The 23962-nt window shown below is 34.8% G+C and overlaps 4 protein-coding genes across 4 annotated transcripts; 1 reads left to right on the plus strand and 3 right to left on the minus strand.

The window, feature by feature from the left end:
• The first annotated feature begins 3216 nt into the window (after positions 1–3216).
• On the plus strand, positions 3217–5772 carry LOC109172782 (cytochrome c oxidase subunit 6b-2). The gene is made up of 4 exons (XM_019322028.1): positions 3217–3325; positions 4383–4471; positions 4860–4941; positions 5488–5772. The coding sequence occupies exons 1-4, from the start codon at positions 3317–3319 to the stop codon at positions 5539–5541; spliced, it is 234 nt and encodes a 77-aa protein (XP_019177573.1). The 5' UTR covers positions 3217–3316; the 3' UTR covers positions 5542–5772.
• A 1816-nt stretch (positions 5773–7588) lies between these two features.
• On the minus strand, positions 7589–8626 carry LOC109173740 (ATP-dependent DNA helicase pif1-like). The gene has a single exon (XM_019323035.1). The coding sequence runs from the start codon at positions 8624–8626 to the stop codon at positions 7589–7591; it is 1038 nt and encodes a 345-aa protein (XP_019178580.1).
• Positions 8627–11257: 2631 nt separating this feature from the next.
• LOC109173751 lies at positions 11258–14808 on the minus strand. The gene is made up of 7 exons (XM_019323046.1): positions 14745–14808; positions 13175–13309; positions 12640–12723; positions 12430–12528; positions 12192–12344; positions 11644–12085; positions 11258–11558 (listed from the first exon to the last, which is right to left on the minus strand). Exons 1-7 carry the CDS (start codon positions 14806–14808, stop codon positions 11258–11260), a joined length of 1278 nt encoding a protein of 425 aa, XP_019178591.1.
• Positions 14809–16754: 1946 nt separating this feature from the next.
• Positions 16755–20294, minus strand: LOC109173760. Its single transcript, XM_019323055.1, has 9 exons — positions 20184–20294; positions 19754–20024; positions 19572–19668; positions 19172–19258; positions 18967–19099; positions 17643–17924; positions 17308–17544; positions 17129–17215; positions 16755–16811 (listed from the first exon to the last, which is right to left on the minus strand). Exons 1-9 carry the CDS (start codon positions 20292–20294, stop codon positions 16755–16757), a joined length of 1362 nt encoding a protein of 453 aa, XP_019178600.1.
• Between the last annotated feature and the right edge of the window lie 3668 nt (positions 20295–23962).

A 23962-nucleotide genomic window follows, 5' to 3' on the forward strand; every position in this document is an offset into this window, starting at 1 on the left:
ATCCTAAAAATAAAAATGAAAATGAATCTACCTTGAAAGCAGTGATCGATGTTGCTTTATGCATGTTTCCTAGTAGCTATCCATGTTTGATTTGTTACACTTTCAAAATAAGACATGTATCATATTAACAAGGGTGTTTGTATGTGGTTATTGTGGTGTATGAATTTTAATTTTATTACCCAATATTTTTATCTATCAAGTTTAATTTGTTAGCTATTGTAAGTCCATAAAAAACACAGAAAATATAAAACGAAAAACTAATAACCAAATTAATATAAAATCTACTAATTTATAAATAATAAAACCAATCTGTCATCTTAAATGGTTACTTTCCTTTTTTTTTTTTTTTATGTGGATTGAAGGCTGTCCACTAAGCCAATGGACATATTTATTAAGTACTGGGTTTACTAAGTCAAATAACTAACATCGAAGGGTCAAATCCAAAATAACCAAAAAAAAAAAAAAATCAACTATTCACCAAACACTCAATAATCTTGAATATAATCAGTTTAATTGGCGTGAGTGGTTGTGCACTCTTGTCCCTTAAGAGAGGTCGGGAGTTCGAACCCCCTCTCGTATGGAAAAAATAATCTGGCTAGCACTTTGCCCTTTAATTAGGCTGACTTGGTGTGAACGGAGATTAGTTTGAGTATGGTATGAGCTTAAATGTATCTGTATTAATTGGGCTGACTCGGTGTGAACGGGGATTAGTTTGAGTATGGTACGAGCTTAAATGTATCTCCTACAGTTAGGGGTTGGCCTGGCCAAAAGAAAAAAATAATCTTATTAAATAGGCCCCTAAATTTTATTCAAAAAATCAATAAGACCCTTGAATTTTTAAAAAGTGCAATTAAACCCATCAACATGTTATTTTGTGACATTGAAGCCCAAAAACTTATTAGTGTCCTATTATTATAGGTCACTAGGGTTTCGGTGACTATCTGGCGACACTCCGACCATCTCCGAGCACTAACACTGTCGACGATATGTCGCTGGTTGCCTTCCCCAGCAAAAGATGACCAACTGGTTGCCTTCCTTGTAGGCATGCAAGCCAGAGAGGTTGAACAATGCCGCATATGCTTTTGTCTCATCAGAATGAAGAGCTAGAATTGTCGGCAATATCCTTACCACTATGGATTAATTGGGTTGAATTGGGTACAACTATTGCCAAGGATTCTAGCTTAAGTACTATTGTACAGTAGCTTCGTCTCGACTCGACAAATCGAACTCCTTTTCAACTTCTTCAAGGATGCTTATTTTATAAGGAACGCATTGTTCTACCCGCCACATCACTGTAGATTTCTCGTCTCTTGAAAGAATTTCACTCCACACCAATGGGATGACACTTAGGAGTTTATCACACATACCGCCGACTAGCTGCCAACAATTATTGGAAAGGTATGATGAAGCAAACCCAACAATTCATGGCAAAATGATTGGTGTGTCAAAAAAAATATGACACAACGGCACCAGCAAGTCTCCCCCAACCTCTCCCTATCCCAACATTTATTTGGGAGGACATTGCAATGAATTTAATTACCAGATTGCCACGTTCCTACGGGGTTGACTGCATTTGGGTGGTCATAGATCATTTCACTAAATAAGACCACTTTATAGGACTAAAACACACTTTCAGCGTCAAGTCTCTAGACGGCATATTTACAAAAGAAATAGTTCGTTTACATGTTACCAGGATCAATACTAAGTGATCGAGACGTGGCCTTTCTAAGTATTTTTTGGACATAATTTTTTGACAAATGGGGCACCAAGTTGCGTATGAGTACTACCTACCACTCTCAAACAAATGGTCAATCTGGGTCCTCAACTGATGCTTTGAGCAATACTTACGGTGTATGACCTTCGAGCAACCGAAACAATGGAGTTTTTGCACTTTTGGTCCCACGACTATAGTGGCACTAACGGGATTGATCCACAACTTTCAAACCTTGCAATTTCAGTCCACGATTATTGTTTGTTGCAAAAATGGTCATTCCGGCCAATTTTCAGTCAAAATCTCACCGGGGGAAAAAAAAAAAAAAACTCCCCTTTCAAGCAAGGATAAAATAGACATTTACATTGACCTTGCAATCTCGGACTCCTGTTGACCTCTTATTCTGACCAAAATGCGAAAAAATCAATTGCCAGAGAAGAACTCTAATATGCTCTCATCTCATCAACCCATTTGCGAACAAAAGGAAAACACCGATTGCCATCTTCAACACGCCATCCATTGCCGATCTTCATCTTCTTTATTTTGAAGGAAAACATAATGGCTACATCGTTGATGAGATGGGAGCAGATTAGGGTTCGTCTCTGGCAATTGTTTTTTTTTTTCGCACTTTGGTCAGAATAAGAGGTCAACAGCGGTCCGAGATTGCAAGGTCAATGTAAATGTTTATTTTATCCCTGCTTGAAATTTGGAATTTCTTTCTCCGGTGAGATTTTGACGAAAAATTGGCCGGAAGGACCATTTTTGCAACAAAAACAATAGTCATGGACTAAAATTGCAAGGTTTGAAAGTCGCGGATCAGTCCTGATAGTGCCACTATAGTCGTGGGACCAAAAGTGCAAAAAACTTAGAAGCAATATAATGGGGACGCTTTATCTATTGGGCCGAATACTGGTACAATACCTCATTTCTGGCATTACCCCATTCCAAATGGTGTACGTATTGATGGTCCCTGCCAATCTTGCAACAATATTTACCAGAGGAATTTAAAGTTGAGGCAGTAACTGAAGAACATGTTGATATGATAACGCCGTTACAACTTAGAAAAAGCTTAGAATTGGATAATTAAAGTAACAAATGTCAAGAGATGCGAGCTTGAATTTCTTGAAGGTGACAAAGTTTTATTGAAACTTCGGCCACATCGTCAATCCACACTCCATCATCGCATTCACCAAAAGCTGGCTTCTCGTTTCTACGACTCATTTACGATTATATAAACATTCAATGCAATTTCCTACCAGTTAATACTACCGGCCTCTGCAAAGGTACATCCTATATATCATGTGTCACACTATCGGGTAACAATTGTATTCTCATGTCACACCAAAAAAAAAAAAAAAAAAAAAAAAAAAAAAAAACAGAAAATAAAATAGATCCATAAGTATGTGCATTAAATTCTATCTTATTTTTTGCTGTAATAAATTAGTACCACAAGAAAACCGGATTGACCGTAGGCGGATCGTTGTTACCCGGCCCGCAATATATATATATATATTTATAAAGCGCCATGGGATCCCGTCAACGCCGCTGTACTTTCGTACCGTCTGCGCACACAGGAAGGAAAATTTTGTTCTCCGTTCATCATCAATGGCCGAGGTAAAACAATCTCGGAATCATTCATTTTCGATTTTCGTTTACATCTGTGTCGCGAAAAGACTGGTTCTTCTTCTATAGCTGTGTTGTTTTGATGATCTGCAAATTTTGGAACTGATCTGAATTTATATGATTTGGATGCGTATGTTTTTTTTTTTTTTTTTTCCTTTTTTGAGGTTGTCGTTGAGCTGAATACTGATATCTGATGCGCTCTAGGGTTGATTAGTGAAATTGAAACACGTACTGAGAAGACAAAGTTGATCGGGTTTTCGGGTCTGATAAATTTCGAAACTCTGTGGATGCATTGTGTTGTTTATTTCAGAGGTGTGATAGATTTGTAAATTATTTGGCATACCATAACACACACTAATAGTAGTTCTGGTTATAGTACAGTGATTTCATATACTAATTTGTCAATTTGTATACTAGAATCTAATTAGAATAGGGGGAGATGATGGTATATAATCTTAGTCTTGCTATTAGCTGCAGCTAGCTAATCATTTTCTCTTAGACTCTAAAATAGGGGGAGATGATGGTATATTATCCTGAAATGGGGGGAAGGATAAATATAAAAGTCATGAATCATCAATAACTATTTGGGTGGCTGAAAGAACATGGCTTTCTTCCTAGTTATAATTCTCAGTCTTGAGAAAAAACAATTGTCCAGGTGGCAATTTGAAATCACAAGAACATATTGTCCATGCAACCATTTTTTTTTATAAATGAAATGTGTGGGCAATAATGAAAAAAGGAAATAAGCTAAAAAAGAGCTTTTCAAAAGCCATAAACTCTTTTTGTAAGCATATGTGAACAGAGCAATAAATTAGCACAAGTGCTTATAGTAGCAGCAGATATGCTAAAGCTAAACATAAGTTTATCCAAACTGGATCGAAGACTTTTAACATGGCATTTCATTTATTCCAGTTAGTTATGAATTTGTGCCTTAGGAAAACATAAGCTGCTCCAAATTCTCTTAATATTTTCAACTATTGACCTTTTGTAGGTTGACCTCTTTCGCTAAAATAATAATGTCTTTTGATTAATCTTTCTCTTCTCCCAGATTGAACTGAAGACTGCTCCAGCTGATTTTCGATTCCCTACAACAAACCAGACTAGGCATTGTTTCACACGCTACGTTGAGTTTCACAGGTAAAACTCCATGGCTTTATTTCGGTGTACTGCTTGCATATGCTCCTAGGATACTTTTCCCTCCCATATTAATACACCTTTGTTAGCTTCATCAATATCATTTGAACTATGGTTGCATATCCTACTTACATAAACATGGAATACAGAACTATGAACATTTCAACAATTAAACCTGTTTGGGTGATGAGGTTTTTCAAAATAGAAATGATCTGGCAACCTGGTAAATTAGAAACAATTAGGTTTCCAAGGCTAGGCTGTTTAAATACTTGGCATATATGGGTATGACTTCAGGACCTTGTGATGTAAACTTGAGTATAGTCTTTAATCTGCAGCAAGCGGCAGGTTTACAATGCTGGGTCTGACTTGTTTTTCCATTTGTATACTTCAGGTGCGTGGGTGCTAAAGGTGAGGATTCTGGTGACTGTGAGAAATTCGCTAGGTACTATCGGGCACTTTGCCCAGGTGAATGGGTAAGTGAAAACTTATCAATTTAAGTGCTTTGGTTTTGATAATAAATTATGTGTCTATACATGTTTAAGTAAATTAAATTATAGCTAAGAGATTAATTGAAGCATTGGGAAGTATTACAATTTACAAGAGAATTATTTAGTTACTTTTCCAAAATATTTATCACAAATCATTCTCTTACTGAAAGAGAGAATTTCTTAATGCTTGTATACAAAGGGCATTTCTAGATTTAACAAAGAAAAAAATGCTTATATAGAAGAAAAAAAAAAGGCTTAAAGGTCAGAGTAGGTCTAAAATGCTCCCCGTTGTGTGGTGTATTTGATAGGAAGATTTATGGTTGAATCCATAACCTAATTATCTACTGGTGTGGTAAGTTGTGGGGGTGTTCCTTCTTCAAAAATGTGAGATGGGGGAGCCTAACCTCATTCTTTCTCTGGTGTGCTTTATCTGTTTCCTCTTTCCCCATTTCACCATGTTCTGCTGGTTTCTTCTTGTCCATCTTCTGCACGTGTTATATTTTAATCCTACGTCCAATTGGTTCTTTTCAGGTTGAAAAATGGAATGAACAGAGGGAGAATGGGACTTTCCCAGGGCCACTTTAACTTGATGTGGATTTAGACAATGCTCATCTTCTTCTGAAATTTGGCATTTTGGTTTCCTTTTGAATGTCAATGGATTAATAAGCATTCTTGGACTGTCTTCTTAGAAACCTCTCTCTCATTGTTTCTGAAAAGCTTTCTTGGTTTGGGAGTTCTAAAACAGTTCAATGTTGTTGCTCTCTTTTCTCAGAACTATTGGCTTCTAGTATATAAAGATTCTTTGTTTTTGTTTTCTGTTTGTTTTACCTCACTATGATGCAATCATGCATGATGTGTTTAATTATACTGCGATTAATGGGACTTATATGCAACACAAAAATTTGTTGACTATTATAATGTGTAACTATTCAATTTTATTATTATTATTTTTTTTTGGACCGAGAGGATTCGTCCCATTTCTAATATGTCCATCAAGAATAATTCTAAACTATAAGGTTTCTAATATGTCCATCAAGAATAATTCTAAATTGGGAAAATGACACTTTTTCTCCCTGAGTTATATACTTATAGCACTTTTTTCCCCTCAATTATTTAGGTAAGCACATTAGCCCCTAAAATTATTCTAAAAGTGGTGCTTTTTCCCCATGATATATTAAATTGACATTTCTATCCTTAAAGTAAACATTTTATTTATTTTACTTCTCCAACAAATTATTGCGTACACGTAGGGATGACCACGGTTCGGTTTGAACTGAATCGAACACTAAAGCAATCGAATTAAAAGTATCCCGGTTATGATTTAGATCTAAAACCCAATATTTAGATGTCAATTTATTAAAATTATGTATAAAAAATTTGAATCTTGAACCGTAAACCGGCGGTTCCGGATTCGGTTCGCGATTTTGAACGGTCTTTATTTTAAAATTTTATTTTTATTTTAAAATAGTCTAAATTCAACAATAAATGTATTTTATTTTTTCAGTTTGGAACATGAACAGTCCGTTCCGGTTCACGATTTTAATAAACTCTAAATATCGGGTTTTGATTCAAAATTGTAATTGGAATATTTCGGTTTGGTTGCTATAGTGTTTGTTTGGTTTGAACCAAATTATGTCATAATTTGTTGGAGAAAAAAAAATAAATGAATTATTTATTTTAAGGGTAAATATCTCCATTTAACATTTCATGGGGAAAAATAGCCACTTCAATAATTCAAGGGGGAAAAATGCTATAGGTATATAACTCAGGGGGAAAAAGTGTCATTTTCCCTTCTAAATTATAAGCTTAACATGAATATAGAAATTTCACCTATTTTCTTTTATCGATATTGTTGTCCATGTGTTTGTTTTTATAGGCAAACCAAGTTATGTCTTTGACATGATAGATCGTTAAATTTGAGGTTTCAGTTCTATGCCCCTTCGTCTCTCGGCATTCGCCACTTCCGGTTCTTCGCACACAATCCTCCGGTTCTTCGGACTCAGACCTTCTAGCTCCTCGCCCTTGGCTCCACCGGTTCTTCAATTTCTATCCTCTTTTTTTTTTTTTTTTTTTTTTTTTTTTTTTTTTTTTTTTTATGTGCAAATTGGTTCTCTAAATAAACTATTTTGCTATAGGGTAATTTCCCATTTCATATATTTTTTCAAATTTATTAACACATTCGAATATACAAAATTACAATTGAATATATTACTTTCAAAATATTTGATTAACCCAAAGATCTTCTTTCTAAAGAAATTCTATTCGGAACTCTTATATGTCCAATGTTCAATATTGAAATAATTTCAGAGGTTTTCCCTGACTTTGTCCGTTTACAGAATAATTTTTGCAAAATTTAATTCTATAATTTGTTAAAGGAAAATATAGGATTTAAATATTTATTAATCCGGATATATATATATATACACTAGTATTTGACCCGTGCGCTGCACGGTATGTAAATTAAAAAGTATTAATTGTGTGTATGTTATGTTACAAATTGTTTGAACTAATGCGGTTAAAACTTATAACATATAAATGAAATATGATTGTGAATTCAACAAAAACCATATGAAAATGGTATATTACAAATAGTTGCAAGGTCATGGAACTAAGAAAAGAGAACTTTACAAAATTACAAATTATTGAAAACTTCATGATATACAACATTAGTGGTTGATGTAGTAGTTGAACTTGGGTCTTTGACTATCAATATTTTGAGACCGTCTGGATTGTTAACCCGAGATGCAGCCACGTACAACTGACCGTGTACAAAAACCGGTTTCTTTAGTATTAAACCAACATGAGTCAACGTTTGTCCTTGACTTTTGTTAATGGTCATTGCATATGAAAGCATAATTGGAAATTGCCTTCGTTGAAACTTGAACGGCAATCTTGGATCAGAGGGTGACATTGACATTCGGGGGATCAACACTTTTGTACCTTTGTTAGGTCCAGTCAGGATCTCGCCTTCAATAACATGGTCTGCTAGCTTTGTGATTATCAACCGAGTCCCATTGCACAAACCAAGAGAATGGTCAATGTTTCTCATTAACATAAGCGGTGAACCTATTTTCAAAGTCAATGTATGATTTGGTAGACCTGAAACCCTAATGCTGTTTAGAAATTCCGGTGTGTGTATATCTCCAAATATACCGTTGTCGCCATCGGCTTTGCATAATGCGTCTGAACTATAGTACGACATGCTTTCGGCATTATGCAACTCAGTCATATAGTCATTGACTGCGTTGACCACATCGAGCGTTGGTGCTAATATAGCACGACCTAGCAGATGCTCGGGGTCAGTGTTTCCATTTGCAAACATAGGAAATGTACTGTGCACAATTGTTTTAATATCGTCCCCTCCGGATGACAATAACATGTGTTTTGGAATTTCAACCTCTGCGAAACCATCATTCCGCCCACCCAGCTTTCCATCACCGACATTAGCAATCCAATCGGCAAATTCTTGTAATGCCTGCCGGTTTCCACCGTTGGGTACCGAACTTAGTCTTAGGTTTTGAGTCAACCTTAAAACTTTGCAACTATCCCATAGATATGATGAATTTATGGCTGAAGAAACAATATCTTGCCGTGTACCTTTTGGAACTACCGGGAGAATTTGGCGGAAATCTCCACCCAAAACAACTGTTTTACCACCAAACGTCTTCATTTCACTACACGGGTCTACAAAACGCAACAAATCCCTTAGTTCGATCTAATGCTTCAAAACAATGTTTGTGCATCATTGGAGCTTCATCCCATATTATCAAACTCGTCTTTATCAACAATTCGGCCAGGTCGCTACCTTGCTTAATGTTACAGGTTGAGTCTTCATTTATTGCAATAGGTATTGCAAATCTTGAGTGAGCAGTACGGCCACCTGGTAACAATAGAGAAGCTATGCCACTTGATGCCACATTTAAAACGATCTTACCTTTGCATCGGATTGCAGCTGACAACGCTCTCCACAAGAAAGTCTTTCCTGTTCCACCGTAACCATAAACAAAAAATAAGCCACCTTTACCGTCTTCAATGTCTTGTATAACCGTATCATAGATGAGACTCTGTTCTTCAGTTAGTTTTGCACACAGCACTTCAGCATCTTCTTTCAACTGCTCACGATTGTAACATAACTCTTCAAAAACCAACCTATTCTGAAACAACCTTGAATTATCTGTACTTGGTATTGGCATCGGAGGATAGTCTTTTAAAGATTTATTTTGTTGCCCCAATAGGTTTTCCAATTCGAACAATGCAAAGTTCTTTTTCTCTTCCTCTGTTAAGACCAAATCTGTTACGATGCCAACAGTCAGATAGTTATCCATATAACTTAATTGATTTTATTGTATAAAAAAAGTACATTACCTGGTTATTTTAATATTCTTCTTTGATAGTGTTGAGCATCTTCAGACAAATGTTGCCACACTTGATTCCAAACATTTTCGGGCCTAATAATTGATGAGGATGTTAGTAAGACAACAAATAGCTTTCTTAATGAATATGCAGTTGACCAGTAGCTTGCTTCATTTATAGCATCAATGTATTCTTTATCATCGTCTAACAATCCATGAGCATAACATGCATCTCTAAAGGTCAAGTACTCAACACCATTAACTGTCCTAATATCTTGGAAGCCTTTTGGACCACGGAATATGTTCAATAGACACCTTAAATAATAAATTTTTCCTGAAGCTGGTGGTACATAGAATATCCGATCAATTGAGAAACCCTTCTTTCTTGGATGCCATTCACGGATGTCTTTTTTCAACACAAATTTGGTAGGCATCTCAATGTAAGTTAATAAGCTCGCTTCTTTAAACTTCTGGTTGGCTACAAACCATGCGTTAAACATACTTTGCCCAACGGTTTCTCTATTCAGGACATGATCAATGGTATCATCGTCTTGGAACAGAACTGATTGGCAGTCAGGCAAGTGAAAGCTTAGTCGCTCAACCGGTGGAGTTCTGTACTGAACTTCAAAACTAAACAACCTCCAGGCTGCCTCGCATGCAGAGATGTACCTGCAGTCATAGTACATGTTTATTTCATCCACCGTCTCATTACCAGCTTCATCCATTGTAGTCTTATAAAACTCAGCCGTTACACGGTCATTACCCTTGTTGACATACTTGAATAAGTACTTGATTGACCTAGATTGGTTACACCACTCTACATTAATGTGTGCTTTGTATTTCAAGAGCAAGTACCGATTATGTGGTACAACATACCTATTGTGCAACTCTATTCCATTTTTTTTATTGTCCTCTTATCATCCCTTCTTCGATACAACGGGTAACCATCCTGGTCAAAATGGGATGCATCAATATATCTCTTTGGAAAATGCTTCGAGCACTTGCCATTTACCATGCACGGTGAATTACTCCTGGCAACACCACACGGGCCGTGCAACATGAATTCTTCGACCGCTTTGTAATACTCGATGTCCATCAACTTGTCTGGGATCTCGGCCGAAATGATCGTGTCCATAAAAGCAGGATTGGCAAAGCAGCTCGTCCCTTGTAGGAACAGTAATATGTGAGCATGTGGAAGACCCCGTTTCTGAAACTCAATTGTGTATATAACTGTTGCAAAAACAATTACATGATGTGAGTTCTAAGATTCGTATGATTAAGTACTGTTTTAAAAAATGATTTTATAAGAAAATGCGGAGCGCACCTGCCCTTACAGCACCAAACAGTTTCTCATTTTTTATTTCTTTTATTAAGCAATCTAGCTTCATCTTGAAAACTTGGCAAACAATGTCCGGACGATCTTCAGCTTTCAAATTTCTTTTCTCCAAAAAGCGCTGAATCTCCGGCCATTTAGGATTACATGTAAAAGTAATAAACAGGTTTGGATAACCTATAAATCTGCAAATTGCCATGGCGTCTCGGTAGTTCTGTATCATGTATCTTGCTCCTCCCGTGAAACTTGAAGGTAATATTATTCTTTTACCTTGAGAGCTAGGTTGCACTTCACCTCGTGTTAACGCATCAGAAAGACCTTTGTACGCCTCACATCTCAAAGCTTTTTGATTTGACCTAATATATAGCAATCTCGAAGATTCAACCATAGTACACGCATCAACCAAAAATTGTTGGAATAACCTTTTAGTGTACATTATAGTTGAGATCTCATTTGATTTTTCGTGAATACGGAAGGCGAAGTACTCTCTTTGTGAAACACTCTTTTCTTGCAAAATTTTGTTTATTACTATGTGTTGCAAAATGTATATCTTCCCTAAAACCATCCTCTCCATATGGAAATAAAATTGGGTATTGCAATGGTAGATATGCTGGGTTTAATTCACTATTCGTTTAAGCATTCCAGATCTAGACTCGACCACAATATCACGTTCACCCATGCAAGGGTCTAAATCTCCAACAATGAGAGCGGCAACCTCTGAAGTAGTTGGTAGCGCATACGTTTTGGCATCTTTAGACCTCTTCCCTATTAATCTCATTCTAATTTCACTTGTAGGATTAGATTCCATAAATGACTTGGCCATTCGGAATGACTTAACCAAAACATTGTGCTCATCTAGGTCTTGCTTAATGTCATGAACTACATCAAGATGCACTGTAGAACTGTTGCTTTCCGTCCTAAAAAATGAAAATATATAATATAAGATTTCCAGTATTAACCAATGAGAGGCACAAAAGAGTTTACTAACACAGAATATTATACCTGAAAGAGTTAGAGCGATTTTGTATCTCATTCTCTGTATCGTGAATGTATAATTGTGCAAATTTAGGTTGAGTGCCAAGTGCAGGCAATAAACTTCCAATGCGATGGAAATTTTGATCATTTATACGGAATATAGGAGGCGATGTTCCGTTGTTAATAGTTCTATCAATTTTCCCACCCATTGACGTGAAGCAAAACATGTTGTTATAGGACCTTATATTCTTCAAAAAACATTTGTTTTTATCACTTGATGTAAAGAATAGATCAAACAACTTTTGAGGAGGCGTTGTCATCAATGGCAACTTTATCTTACCATTCACACAACATGCGGAGTATTTAGGCCTGTCACATGACCTTGAATTGCTTGCCCGTTCATTGTACCAAAAAAATGCATTACAATGCTCGCAAACATACTCGGGATCACCACAATCAAAATAATAGTCTAAAAAAAAATACATTGATATTAGTTCATATGTAACAAAATAATATAGTTCATTGTAGTCCAAAGATAGTACGTATTCGTTGGACAACATTTAATATGAACTTACCATTTTTTGAGGGCACATTGTCATGCAATTGTTCAACAACTTCTTGAAAATCTGATATCAAATTTCGACAATGCTTGATGGGTTCAGTCTCCGGCTCTACCACGACAATTTGCATGTTGTTGTCATTTGTAATACAACAATTACTTTCAAGTCCTACAGAAACGATTATAGAATATATTACATTATAATTTAATAATGACTATGCAATAAGAAACGCCTCCTCGTAATATATTGATACCTAGTTGCGAATCTGGTGTTCGATTTAAGTCGAAGAAACGATTCTGACAGTTGGATGTAGTTGGTATGTCGCGTTCCCCATTAACTGTTCCGCATTTTGCTTTAATTAAAAAGAAATTGTAAAACAACTTGTTAGACTATTAAGTATTCCATTTGACTACACAATAAATTTATATTAATATTATTACAATATACTGGTTGAGATTATTACTATTTGTTATATTGCTAAATGGCATTCTGCTACTAAAAACTTGCGTTGACGTAGTCTGTATTGGCGTTCGTCCAGGAGAAGAAGCTGGGAGTTAAGGTAGCAAAAATTATAATGAATTAGCAGTTAACCCAGATGAGTATAGATTATTTACTCAATTTCAACTTTATTACCTTGCGAGACTGGTGATTTATTTAAGTCAAACGAATGATTATGGCGCTTGGTTAGCAGTGATTTATCACGGTCCCCGGTCGCTCGAGTTAAATTTACTTTAATTATAGAGCAGGCGTAAAAAACACACGTTAGAATAATAATTGTCCAATTTGATTGTTAGAGAATTTAATTAAAAAATTAATTGTAATATTGGTTGAGCTAATTACTATTTGATATGTTGCTTAATGGCATTATGCTACCAAAATCTTGCATTGGGGTAGTCCGTATTGTCGTTCGAACCGCAGTGTCACCTGTCGATTGCAATGACAACTAATATTAACAACGATTCATTACGTAGTGAATTGTTCCAAATGAAAACACTTACCATTTGTAAGAATACTTAAAGGCGTACTTAGCGAACTTTGGAAAACACCAATTAGCGGTGTACCCATTTTTGTATTCTTGTTAGATTGGAAGGACGGCATGTACGCTTCACCATTGACAGTGATATCTTCATTATCTGTACCAAAAAAATAATGTTATCACTACACATATTATTTGGTGTACCCATTTTTATTACTCATACAAAAATCTACTTTAATTAATCAATCAGAGTAGGTCAATATTGAAACAGAATAATATAATTATAATGTTAAAGTATTGCTAATAATTTATTATTTAGTCATAGCTTAATATAATTTTTTAGTAGAACGTTAATAATATTACTTTCATAAGCTTAATAATAACATCTATCTGCATTATGATAGAAATAATAATGATTGGTATTATTATAAAATAATAAAAAATAGGATACTGATAATATACCGCTCGTAGCTAACCCTAGAATAATAATTAAAATTAATATTAATTACCAACAATTATAATAAACAATTGAGTACATGAAGTTGTAATACATAAACAATTAAACTTAGTGATTACGTAATAATAATAATATTTATGCGCACAGCGATGCGGTGATTGTTATTATGACTAAATAATAATCGTATTTATGCGATGCACGATTTAAACAATCTTATGAAAACATAATATCACTCCCGAAATAATAATACATGTATTTTAATATCAATAATAATAATAATAATAATAATAATAATAATAATAATAATAATAATAATTAGAATTGCGGTGATGTTCACAGCTGGCTTGCTTGGGTGATGTTCACAGCTGTCCTTCCCTTTCCTATACACCTAGCAGGCTCTTTTCTAAGCTCATTCCACTCATCCCACTGTGGGTTCTCTCACAAAAATGGAGTTCATTACTCCGGTTAGGGTTGGATTTGGCATTCTCGACCCCTCTATACTATGGATTCGCGATGAAGATGATCTTACTGTGAAGTATCTGTTGACGCATACGTCTCAACAATACTCCCAATCTGAGTGTTAACTCCATAGTCAAAACCCCGATTCGGAGTTATCAACGGTCTATCGTCCTATATATGAACACTATATACAGCCGTCTGTCATGGGTTTAGGTAGATCGAAGCTTGGTGGTAATAGATGTGTCCGATGCTCAACGATGGACCAAGGTAGAAATGGGTGTTCTCCTACACGATTTAGGACCACCGTGTAGATGTGTCCGATGCTCAACGATGGACCAAGGCAGAAATGGGTGTTCTCCTACACGATTTCTAGAATTTATACCAAGTTGGGTAAGGATTTCTAACCCTATCTCTTCTACATTTTCAGATCTAAGTATGGTGTATATATATCTATCTAAAACGACAGCTTCTAGAAATAATTTTTAGAAATCATCTTCGTGTATACTGAAATTTGTTTATCACAACACATATATACTGGACTTTATATAGTTTATAGCGTTTGAGATAGTATTTGGGGCAAGAACACATGCACATAGTTTATATGCTTTGAGATAGTATTTAGGGCTATAATCTAACATAGGATATTATAATTAAGGATAAGAGTATATAGTATTACCTTGGTTGTTGCTGTTCTGCTTCCGCTTTGCACCAATCGTGGTTGAAGTTGTAATTTTCTTCATGTGTTCGTTTGGAAATGAATTGGCTAAATTGCAGTTTTGTTTAGGTGGTGATTCAGAGAGAATAAGAATATCTCTGTGTTGATTATTATATAGTAGTAGAGCATTCACATCCAAGGTTGGTAGACAACATTGGAAACTGGTCAATATAAATCAAGTTGGAATACTAAAAGTTTTAGTTGTGCTACTTAATGCATAGTGATATCAATATACGTGCTAGTTGCATATTATTACTCTTTCCTTCTCATAATTTTATTGATTAATAAAATTATTCTGAAATATAATAAGATACCTGATTAAGCTACTATGTTGTTTTTCAGGTAGCTTGATTATGAAAAGAGCTGTGATTGTGAACATGTGGTGACATGTTTTCACTAAGTAAGTACCAATGTTATTCAGTTTGGTACTTACAGTTGCTTAGCAAGGCTCAAAGATAGGTTTTAAGCCTACACAATAGTTTAGAATCTACTTTGATATACATTGTTAGTTACCCAGAATAATATTATTACATTGTTTCTAAGTTATATTTTTTTTATACTCCCTTGATCCAGATAATTATCTTGTGGAATCTGTATGACCAATTAGAAAGTTCATCTTAAGGCATTTGAGGAGGCTTCAGAGATACAAAGTTGGTGTCAACACATGGTAAGTGCCTAATCAGCACTAAGTCCCTGATCATGTACATTCTAATCCCGTGATTATAGTTTTACACCATATGAATGCCAGTTGTATCTTAATTTAATAATTGTTGACTAAAATGCAAGCAAGCTGCTACCTAATCTATGATGGTTCAAAGGATTTTGAAGAGAGTTTATATTGCAAATTGTTGTCAACATGTCTGTGGCCATAATGACATCTTATAATGCACGTTGTCAAATTCAGTTGTACTTGCATTATAAAAGATAAGTTTTAATTCCATAATTAGCTATCACTATATTTAAGTACACGTGTGTTCAATACTCATGTACTATATATAATATTTCTGAGGTATATTTTGATCTGCATTATACTATGCTTGCTGAACTCACCTGAATTCAATTTGTCTCTTTACTTTATTAAAGTATTAGTATTATCAGCTTTATAAGTTCAAGTTTACTGAAAATATTAAGCAGATCAACACGTGATTTTTTTTTTTTTTTTGGTTATGTTAGGCTTATTGAAATACCTCTATGATGAAGTTATATTACAGTTTTACTCACAATGGTGTTTTTGACTCCATTCTAAAGTAGAATGAAGTGTGTCTTACTTTATCAAACTTAAAACAGTTTTTAGTAGTAACAAAGACGTTAACCGTTCTGTTTGAATCCTAATACATTGAAAACTATGAAGTTATGCGATTATTTACATTTGAAACTTGATGTTTAAGAACACATTCTATTCTGCAAGCACCTATAATGTATAAGTTAGTTTCATAGTATTTTTGTTAACTTATATTAAGTACAATGTTAATATCCTGTTTACATCTATTCAGTGTGCTCAAAATTGGATACCAACATTCTTTGCTTTTGGTGATTACCAAAATGGAGAAGCGAGTGACAGTAACCAATAGACATGGTGAGATATCTCTTTTACTAAATAATTAAGTTTTGTACTCTTTGTATATATAGTTTAGTAATCAGTGTATATAGTTATTGATAGCATGTAATCTTAATAGAAGTGATGGATAAGTGCTTTTAGGATTAGATTAAAAAAAAAAAGGAGTTCATATTTACAATCTTTACATTGTTAAGAATAGAACAGGTAAAATTATAAGTAATCACTAAGATTTATCTTACATTGATCTTGAGGCACTGTATAACTTAACTTAAATTAAAAATGTAATCTACAAAATTAATCTGTATGCTAAAAAAAAAATTACATTAATCTTCCAACTAATCTTTTACATTAACAAATTACAATTGAAAATATATACGTATGCCAATATATACTATCTGCATTGTCTTTTTCCATCATGTGATGTTCATCCTCTTCTGCTTTTTAGCAGGAATCACTGTCTTCTTTAGTACCTACAAACAAAAAAAAAACATTTTGAAGAAGGGATAAAACATTTTCCTTACTAATAACATGAGTTATAAACCAACTGAAACCAATTAAAACCATCATGAGTCTCCAAATGTTAGGTCAAACTGTTCTAGGACCACCGCAAGTGTGTCCTCACTAAAGCATTCATAAAAAAAAAAAAAAAAAAGAGTTCAATAGAGCACATCCCAGTCATTCTACTCATTACACATATTCATTATTTCTCAATTTCGACCACAGCTTCCTTGCTTTTTTTTTTAGAACTTTGTGTGCTGGAAAATTCATCAATCAGGGATCTCTTGACTGTTCCATTCTCAATGGTGTTCTCTGCATTCAGCCTCTGTGCAACAACTTGTAGAGGACTTTCAGCTTCATTTACTTGCTCATTTTCCTACAAAATAGAGATTTGAAACTGTAAGTACTAAATAATTTGCATTTATAAAGTAATTAGTATAATAGGATACTCAGTAGCCCCAATTATACCTCTAGATCCCATAGATCATCTTCTGTAAGCTCCAACTCCAATTTTGAACTGAGGTCCCGGTCCCTAACTCCAATTAGCTCTGGTGCATGCTTTTCTACAATCTTTTCATCAGTGATGATCCTCATAACAAGGAAAGCATTAAGGTAGTTTTGGAATTGTTTTTTGCGAACAGCAATTCGAAAGAGCAAATTCAATCTAATCAGATTCTCAAGCTCCTTAGGTAGCCCCTTTCGGCCCTGCACGTAATTCATTTTTTTTTTAAGTTTGTGTACATAGGAAATTTCTACAATTGGTATATTAGTTAACAATTGGTATATTAAACACCATTTAGTACCTTAGTATGGGTAGAATTCAAATCATCTACGGTAACACCAAGTAGATCAAGGCACTCCCTGTCCCATAGAAGGAAATGAGCATTCCCATCCAAGTCCACAACCCTAACTTTAACCCTGTACCTCAAAGTTCCATCGCCCCAATTCCTGTCACATGTACTACACCATAGCCACTTACCTTTCATTTTCAGCTTTTTGTTGCAACCCTTTGTTCTACACGAAGCATAGTACCACTCAGGATCATCAATGAACACAATCCTTGCTGCCACCCAAAAATCTCCAAACTGCACACACACAAAAAAACCATAATTAGCAAGGTACATTATGAGCCCCAATCCAATCATGTTTGAGTATAAATTTACAGAATTATCAAGGTACATTATGGTTTAGCGTTTAGGGTTTAGGATTTAGGGTTTGTGAAGGTTGGAGATGCATACTATGTATCAGTTGATCTATTTTTGCTAACAGAAAATAAAAAATACTATGGTTATATAACTAACAAAACTTAATTTATGTGTGCATGTTTGGGTCAAACACAGAGTATGGTTTGGATAATAATAACAACAAAACTGTCCTAGGATGTGTTCATCCAATTTACTCACTGAGATAAGCACACCCTAATAGACTATCTAATTTGTTAAACTAATAACTTTGAATGATTTATATAGAGACTGCTATGTTCTGTGCTATTATATTTGTATCTAATGCCAAATATTAAATGTGCAGATTCAAAGAGTGGTCAGGTTGGCACTCACTGTCCATATTTGAGATGAATACAGAGCATGTGTGGAAAAAACATATAACAATGGTCAACTATATAGAGTGAGTACATATATATTTAATTAAATAGGTAATGATCCAATGAAAATCATTCAAATGATTATTCTCTACTTTGTGCAGGTTGGGGTCACATACAGACTATGAGTTGCATAATCATTCTCACACCAATTTCACAATGAGTTAAGCAACCACTAACACTCTCTCTAATTTGTTACTGTATTAAGTTTTAATGAGTATTAATGGGATGCTAAGTTCTATATTGACTCTCATTGTGCAGGTTTGATATGCCTACATAACATGGCCTGCACAGTATTAGTCTATATATTTAAAGACTATTTATTTCCTCAATCAGGTAAGTATCCAATTGTATAATTCACAGTATTAGTCAATTAACCAAATATTATATTTGTTTCAAATCTCATGCATATTATTAAATGCAGATTACAAATCAAGCAGTTGGCATTGATATCTCACCAGATTATTGCTGTAGAGATCATAGTATATCGACTAAGGTAACAACTAATAGGTTTTAAATATAGAGATTACCTCCTTGTCTCTGTATATTTTACTGATAGTACGGACTTCCATATCACCAGATAGGGAAACTGAATAGGAGCTACATTCCTTAAAACTTGATTGCGAAATAATACTGCGCATTGGAGTCTGTTCATGGCTGATACTGTGAAATTAAAAATACACTAAAAATTAGGGACCAATTGAATAAGTAGTGCAAGAATAAGCATTGACTAACCTTTTTCTGAACTCCTCAAATGGTGGAGATTCCTGATTGAACAGCAGTTGTGTTACATCATAGGAGCTACAAATCTTAACATCCCCACTTTTAGAAATTATGGTAGTACACATTAGACAAACCATTATTGGTAAATATGGACAAATACTAATATAAGTTAGGCAGAAACTAACATTTTTTTTCTACTTACTTTTTAAACACACCCTAGCCCTACAAAATTGGATCAACACCAATAATGGCTCTTGTGAAGTAGAATTGTAGAATGCATCGATCTGGCTTACGTGTTCATCCCACAAAGTACACATCAATTGTATACCACTGCAAAATGTTAGATAAGAGATTAGAAGAACAGAAAATCTAAAAATAGAATAGAAATAGAATGAACAGAAAAAAAAAATACTCAGTGTCTTCAATGGTGAAGTCAATCAGCCTGGAGTTTTTCCCATTAATCAATTTCTCCTGTGGGCAGTGAATCTCAATAACTCGACCAATCACATCTACAAAATAGTCCATTAGAGTATAAAATAATAGTAACAATATCAATTATTTAGAAAATTAAATTGAAAGAGAGCAATTGATTACCAAAGAGGTGTTTCTCATCAAGGCCTTCATTAGACTTGATCTCTTTAAACGAATTCAGACGATACATTTTCATAGGAAATTTCGCATTCTTTAAATCCTTTACCATAGTCTGATAATTGAATTTTATCATGTACTTCTGTGGGCTGGTCTTGTATGAGTAAAAATTGGTGATCACACAAAAATTCTTTATAGCGTAAACTGAACCTTCAGAAAAATAGCTTAGGTACTTTTCCACATATTCTTTGGGTACATGAGCATGCAGGAAGGAACCCTGTGTATGTGTAAATAACATAAATAGGAGCTTTCTAAATATATCTCATAAATAGGAACTATAAAAAAAAAAAAAAAAAAAAAAAACCTGTGGACTAAACCCTAAACTGCACTGCATACTGTTGATGTATTTGAATATATATTTGTAAATAGCACTTACCTCTTCATCATGAAAAACTATTTCTTTTGATCTAATCTTAGATGGACCACTTCTCTCAGGAATCTGATATGCTCTCACCACCCATAGCTTAAGAGCCTGCCTGGTGTTCATTGGAGATATTTGGCTAGCAAGGATAAACATCTTGTTGTAGGGAAGAAGAAGGAGAGAGGCCGGTGTAGATTTTTTCTGTGCAATAACTTTGTGTTATATATGTGTTGTATATATAAGGTCTGATGACCTTTCGTACTTTTTCCTTCGAAATTAATACCTAGAGAATATGTATGGCTTCGTGGGCTCAATGTTCCATATGGGGAACTGATGGAATTAAATACATTCTCTAATCCCATTGGATTGGAGAGTGATCTACCGTAGATATTTTAAAAAATGTAGGTTTTTTATAAACTTTAGGTATTACACTGCATAAACCCTTCGTTTTCCGACGCAAATACCATAAATATTTCGGCTTTGTCAAAACGACGCTGTTGCTGTTGGGCGGGAGTTTTTTGCTCATATTATTTTTTAATATATATATATATATATATATATATATATATATATATATATATATATATATATATATATATATATATATATATATATATATGTATGTATATATAAAATAAGGGCACAATAATATTTAATGTTTATGAACATACTAATATTTAACGTTACGGGTTTCAAAAAAAAATGTTTATGAACATACTAAAGTTTAATTGTTTGTATTTCACTTTTGAGATTTTTATTCACATTGAAAATGTTTTGAAGTCCGTTATTCACATATATTAAACATGCTCAAAATCATTAGAAAAAACTAAAAAACAAATACTCCTAATTATTTAATTGTACTTTTGGCTTCTTTCTCTTGCCCATGGTGGTTTATTTTTTCACATACAACTGCAGAACTCACAACTCACAGACTCTATATGAAATTGGATTTACATAATTTTTTATGTTACATCAACGCACCTTATTCTTCAACCAACTGTCTTCCTCTTGTGAATGCGGTCGCGGTCCCAAAATTCCATATGCAGTTCCACGGCAGCTCCAACAATTTTCTCCATAGGACTTATTTATAGGGTTCAGATTTATAGCACTATATATATATATAGATTTTGAATCCGGTGCACACCCCCTAGTCAGGTGAGTTCGTGATAATCGATCCTGTACATCCTTTTCTTTATTTTAATGATTCAGATTTATTGGCTATTTTATATTCTTTTAGCTGATCTGTAATATATTTAGGGGTATTGGAGTAATTTTACACACCCATTAATTTCTTTCCTTATGAAATCGTGATATTGTGTTTATTTCCTTGTGCGTTTGAGATTCTTTGCTTCTTCCAACGACAATATTCTCGCATTCTAGTGGCTTCATCGGCTATCCCAACACCGTCAAACCCTTCGAGTCGTTGGTTGTTGTACCGGGGTTCTCCATGGCTCGCTCCTACATCAGGCGGACAAAACGTTGGAAAAGTAGTTCTTCCTGGTGGTGGTCGAGGTATGTCGTTTTCCATTGTTTGCTTCTTATTTTTCTATCTTTTATTGTTGTTCGAAGGGGTGGGTATTGGCTTGGCGAAACGAGGGTTTGGTGTTCCATTGCTGGGCTTGGTTTTGTGGGTGGAGATTGGGTATATGTTCGGGAGTGGTTGCGCAGGTGGTGTTCGGTAGTTTTAGGGTTCTTGATGATTCCGGGGGGTGGAGGGGGCGGCGTGGATTAGGAAGTGTTGCACCTGTTAAACTGTAGCCGCAGGTCATCAATGATCAAACGCCACAGCAATTGCGAAATCTTGCCACAGTGAAACTGGAACCACAACAGCTACAGAATATGAGAAGTTTGCGGTAAAAAATGGAAATAAAATTGTGTGTCTCAATGTATGGAAGTGGCTGCCAAACAAATGGTGTTTTCCCTCAGGTCTGTTGCTGTAGAAAATTCATTCATGCTTCAACTTTTGCTAGGAGTGGGCTCTTTTAAATATTTATATTGTTTTCATGATGAATTTACGAAGGAAATATGCTTGTTTTATTTGATGATAATTATAAGTTTATAAAGTTTTTATTTTATTTTTAAAATTTTTATGTCAATTGTTTATTTGTCTTTATCATAACCAGATGTAATTGTTCTTAAAACTGTGTAGGGTGTGTGGCATTGTGAAATATATATCCAACCGTAAGCTTGGGCGTGGATATCACCATTAGAAAATATGTTTGTAAGAAATTGATTCAACATGCTTTATTTTAGGGGAATATCCAAATAACAAGTATAGTTAAAAGTGCAATATGTGTATTATGTGTTAGGGGAACACAGTAGCTGGCGCGTGTTAGTGTGCATTTCCGGTCTGTGCGTGTGTGTATATAGATTGTGCGTAATACGCTTTCGGTACATAAACAATGCCAATTTTCCCTAAGAGCTATATAGGCGATATGCACAGGCCTATATCCTCATACGCACTTTACATTGTAACTTTCATCAATACAGTGATATTAGTTATACTCACCGTGCTTACCCTCCCACACTGTTCCAGTTCTTTAAAAAAATTTGACCAAACCATAAATTCAACATTATAACATTCTACGCACATACTATTTGCTGTCTACGCATCATCCCGCCATCCTATCGGTCAAACAAATAACCATGTACGCACCCACCTGAACACGAACACGCTACGCGCGTCAATGGACTACTACTTCGTCCAACAACCACACCCCCCCTCCCACCCCCACCGGGAAAAAATCCCCATTCTTCAGTATATGCACAGACGCGGACATGTAAATGCACAGGCCTATTTCTTCATATGCACATGCCTATTTCTTCATATGCTTTTGTTTTTTGTACAGGCGATATGCACATGCCTATTTCTTCATATGCTTTTGTTTTTTGTATTTGGTGCGTGCATTGGAGTGTTATGACGTGTACAATAGCCCACATGATTCAAAGTTCCATTGCCAACATAAAAATGCACACACTAGTGTAAAAACAAAACTAAAAAAATGACATGATGCTAAGTTCATTTTCCAAAATTGTGCAAACGGCAAATCATACAAATGCACACACCACCGTTAAAAAAAAAAAAAAAAAACTATTAATTTTTACAATATATTCCTTGTAAAACAAGCCAACCATAAGAAATCACACATAAGAAAAGGCCTGTGCATATAGTGGTTGCATATTATAAGGATTGTGATTGTGATTTTTTTTTCACAGGCGAAATACACTCATTGTTGTTTATGCATCCTCCCGTCAACCTATCGGTTTCACAAACAGACCTGTATGCAACCACCTGAACACACACACGCTACGCACATAACAGATATTCTAGTTCGTCCACCAACCCCCACCCCCCTCCCACCATCCCAGCGGAAAAAACCCCAATATTCAGCGTATGCACAGACGATGGCACGTAAATGCACTTACCCGTTCGTTTTCTCCTCAAGCCTTGTTCACGCCAAGTTCACTTCATCAGCCTTTGTAGTAATTCAAAGTATTAATTTCCATCCATAAACTCCCTAATTTAATGCTATAGATTCCAATAATATTATGTCCATAAATAAATTAGAATTACAATTACTAATATATCCTTTACATTGGAAAATGTCCTTAATTACTACCCTAATCTCTTATAATCTCAACCATTGATGAAAATTGAATCAATGGATATTAGAAGGCCTCATGGTCTCATCTATTAGAGGGGTGCACCAGATTCGAAGCCTATATATATATATATATATATATATATATATATATATATATATATATATATATATATATATATATATATATAT

The sequence above is a fragment of the Ipomoea nil genome, unplaced genomic scaffold (assembly GCF_001879475.1).
Source record: "Ipomoea nil cultivar Tokyo-kokei standard unplaced genomic scaffold, Asagao_1.1 scaffold0146, whole genome shotgun sequence".
NCBI classification, from domain to species: domain Eukaryota; kingdom Viridiplantae; phylum Streptophyta; class Magnoliopsida; order Solanales; family Convolvulaceae; genus Ipomoea; species Ipomoea nil.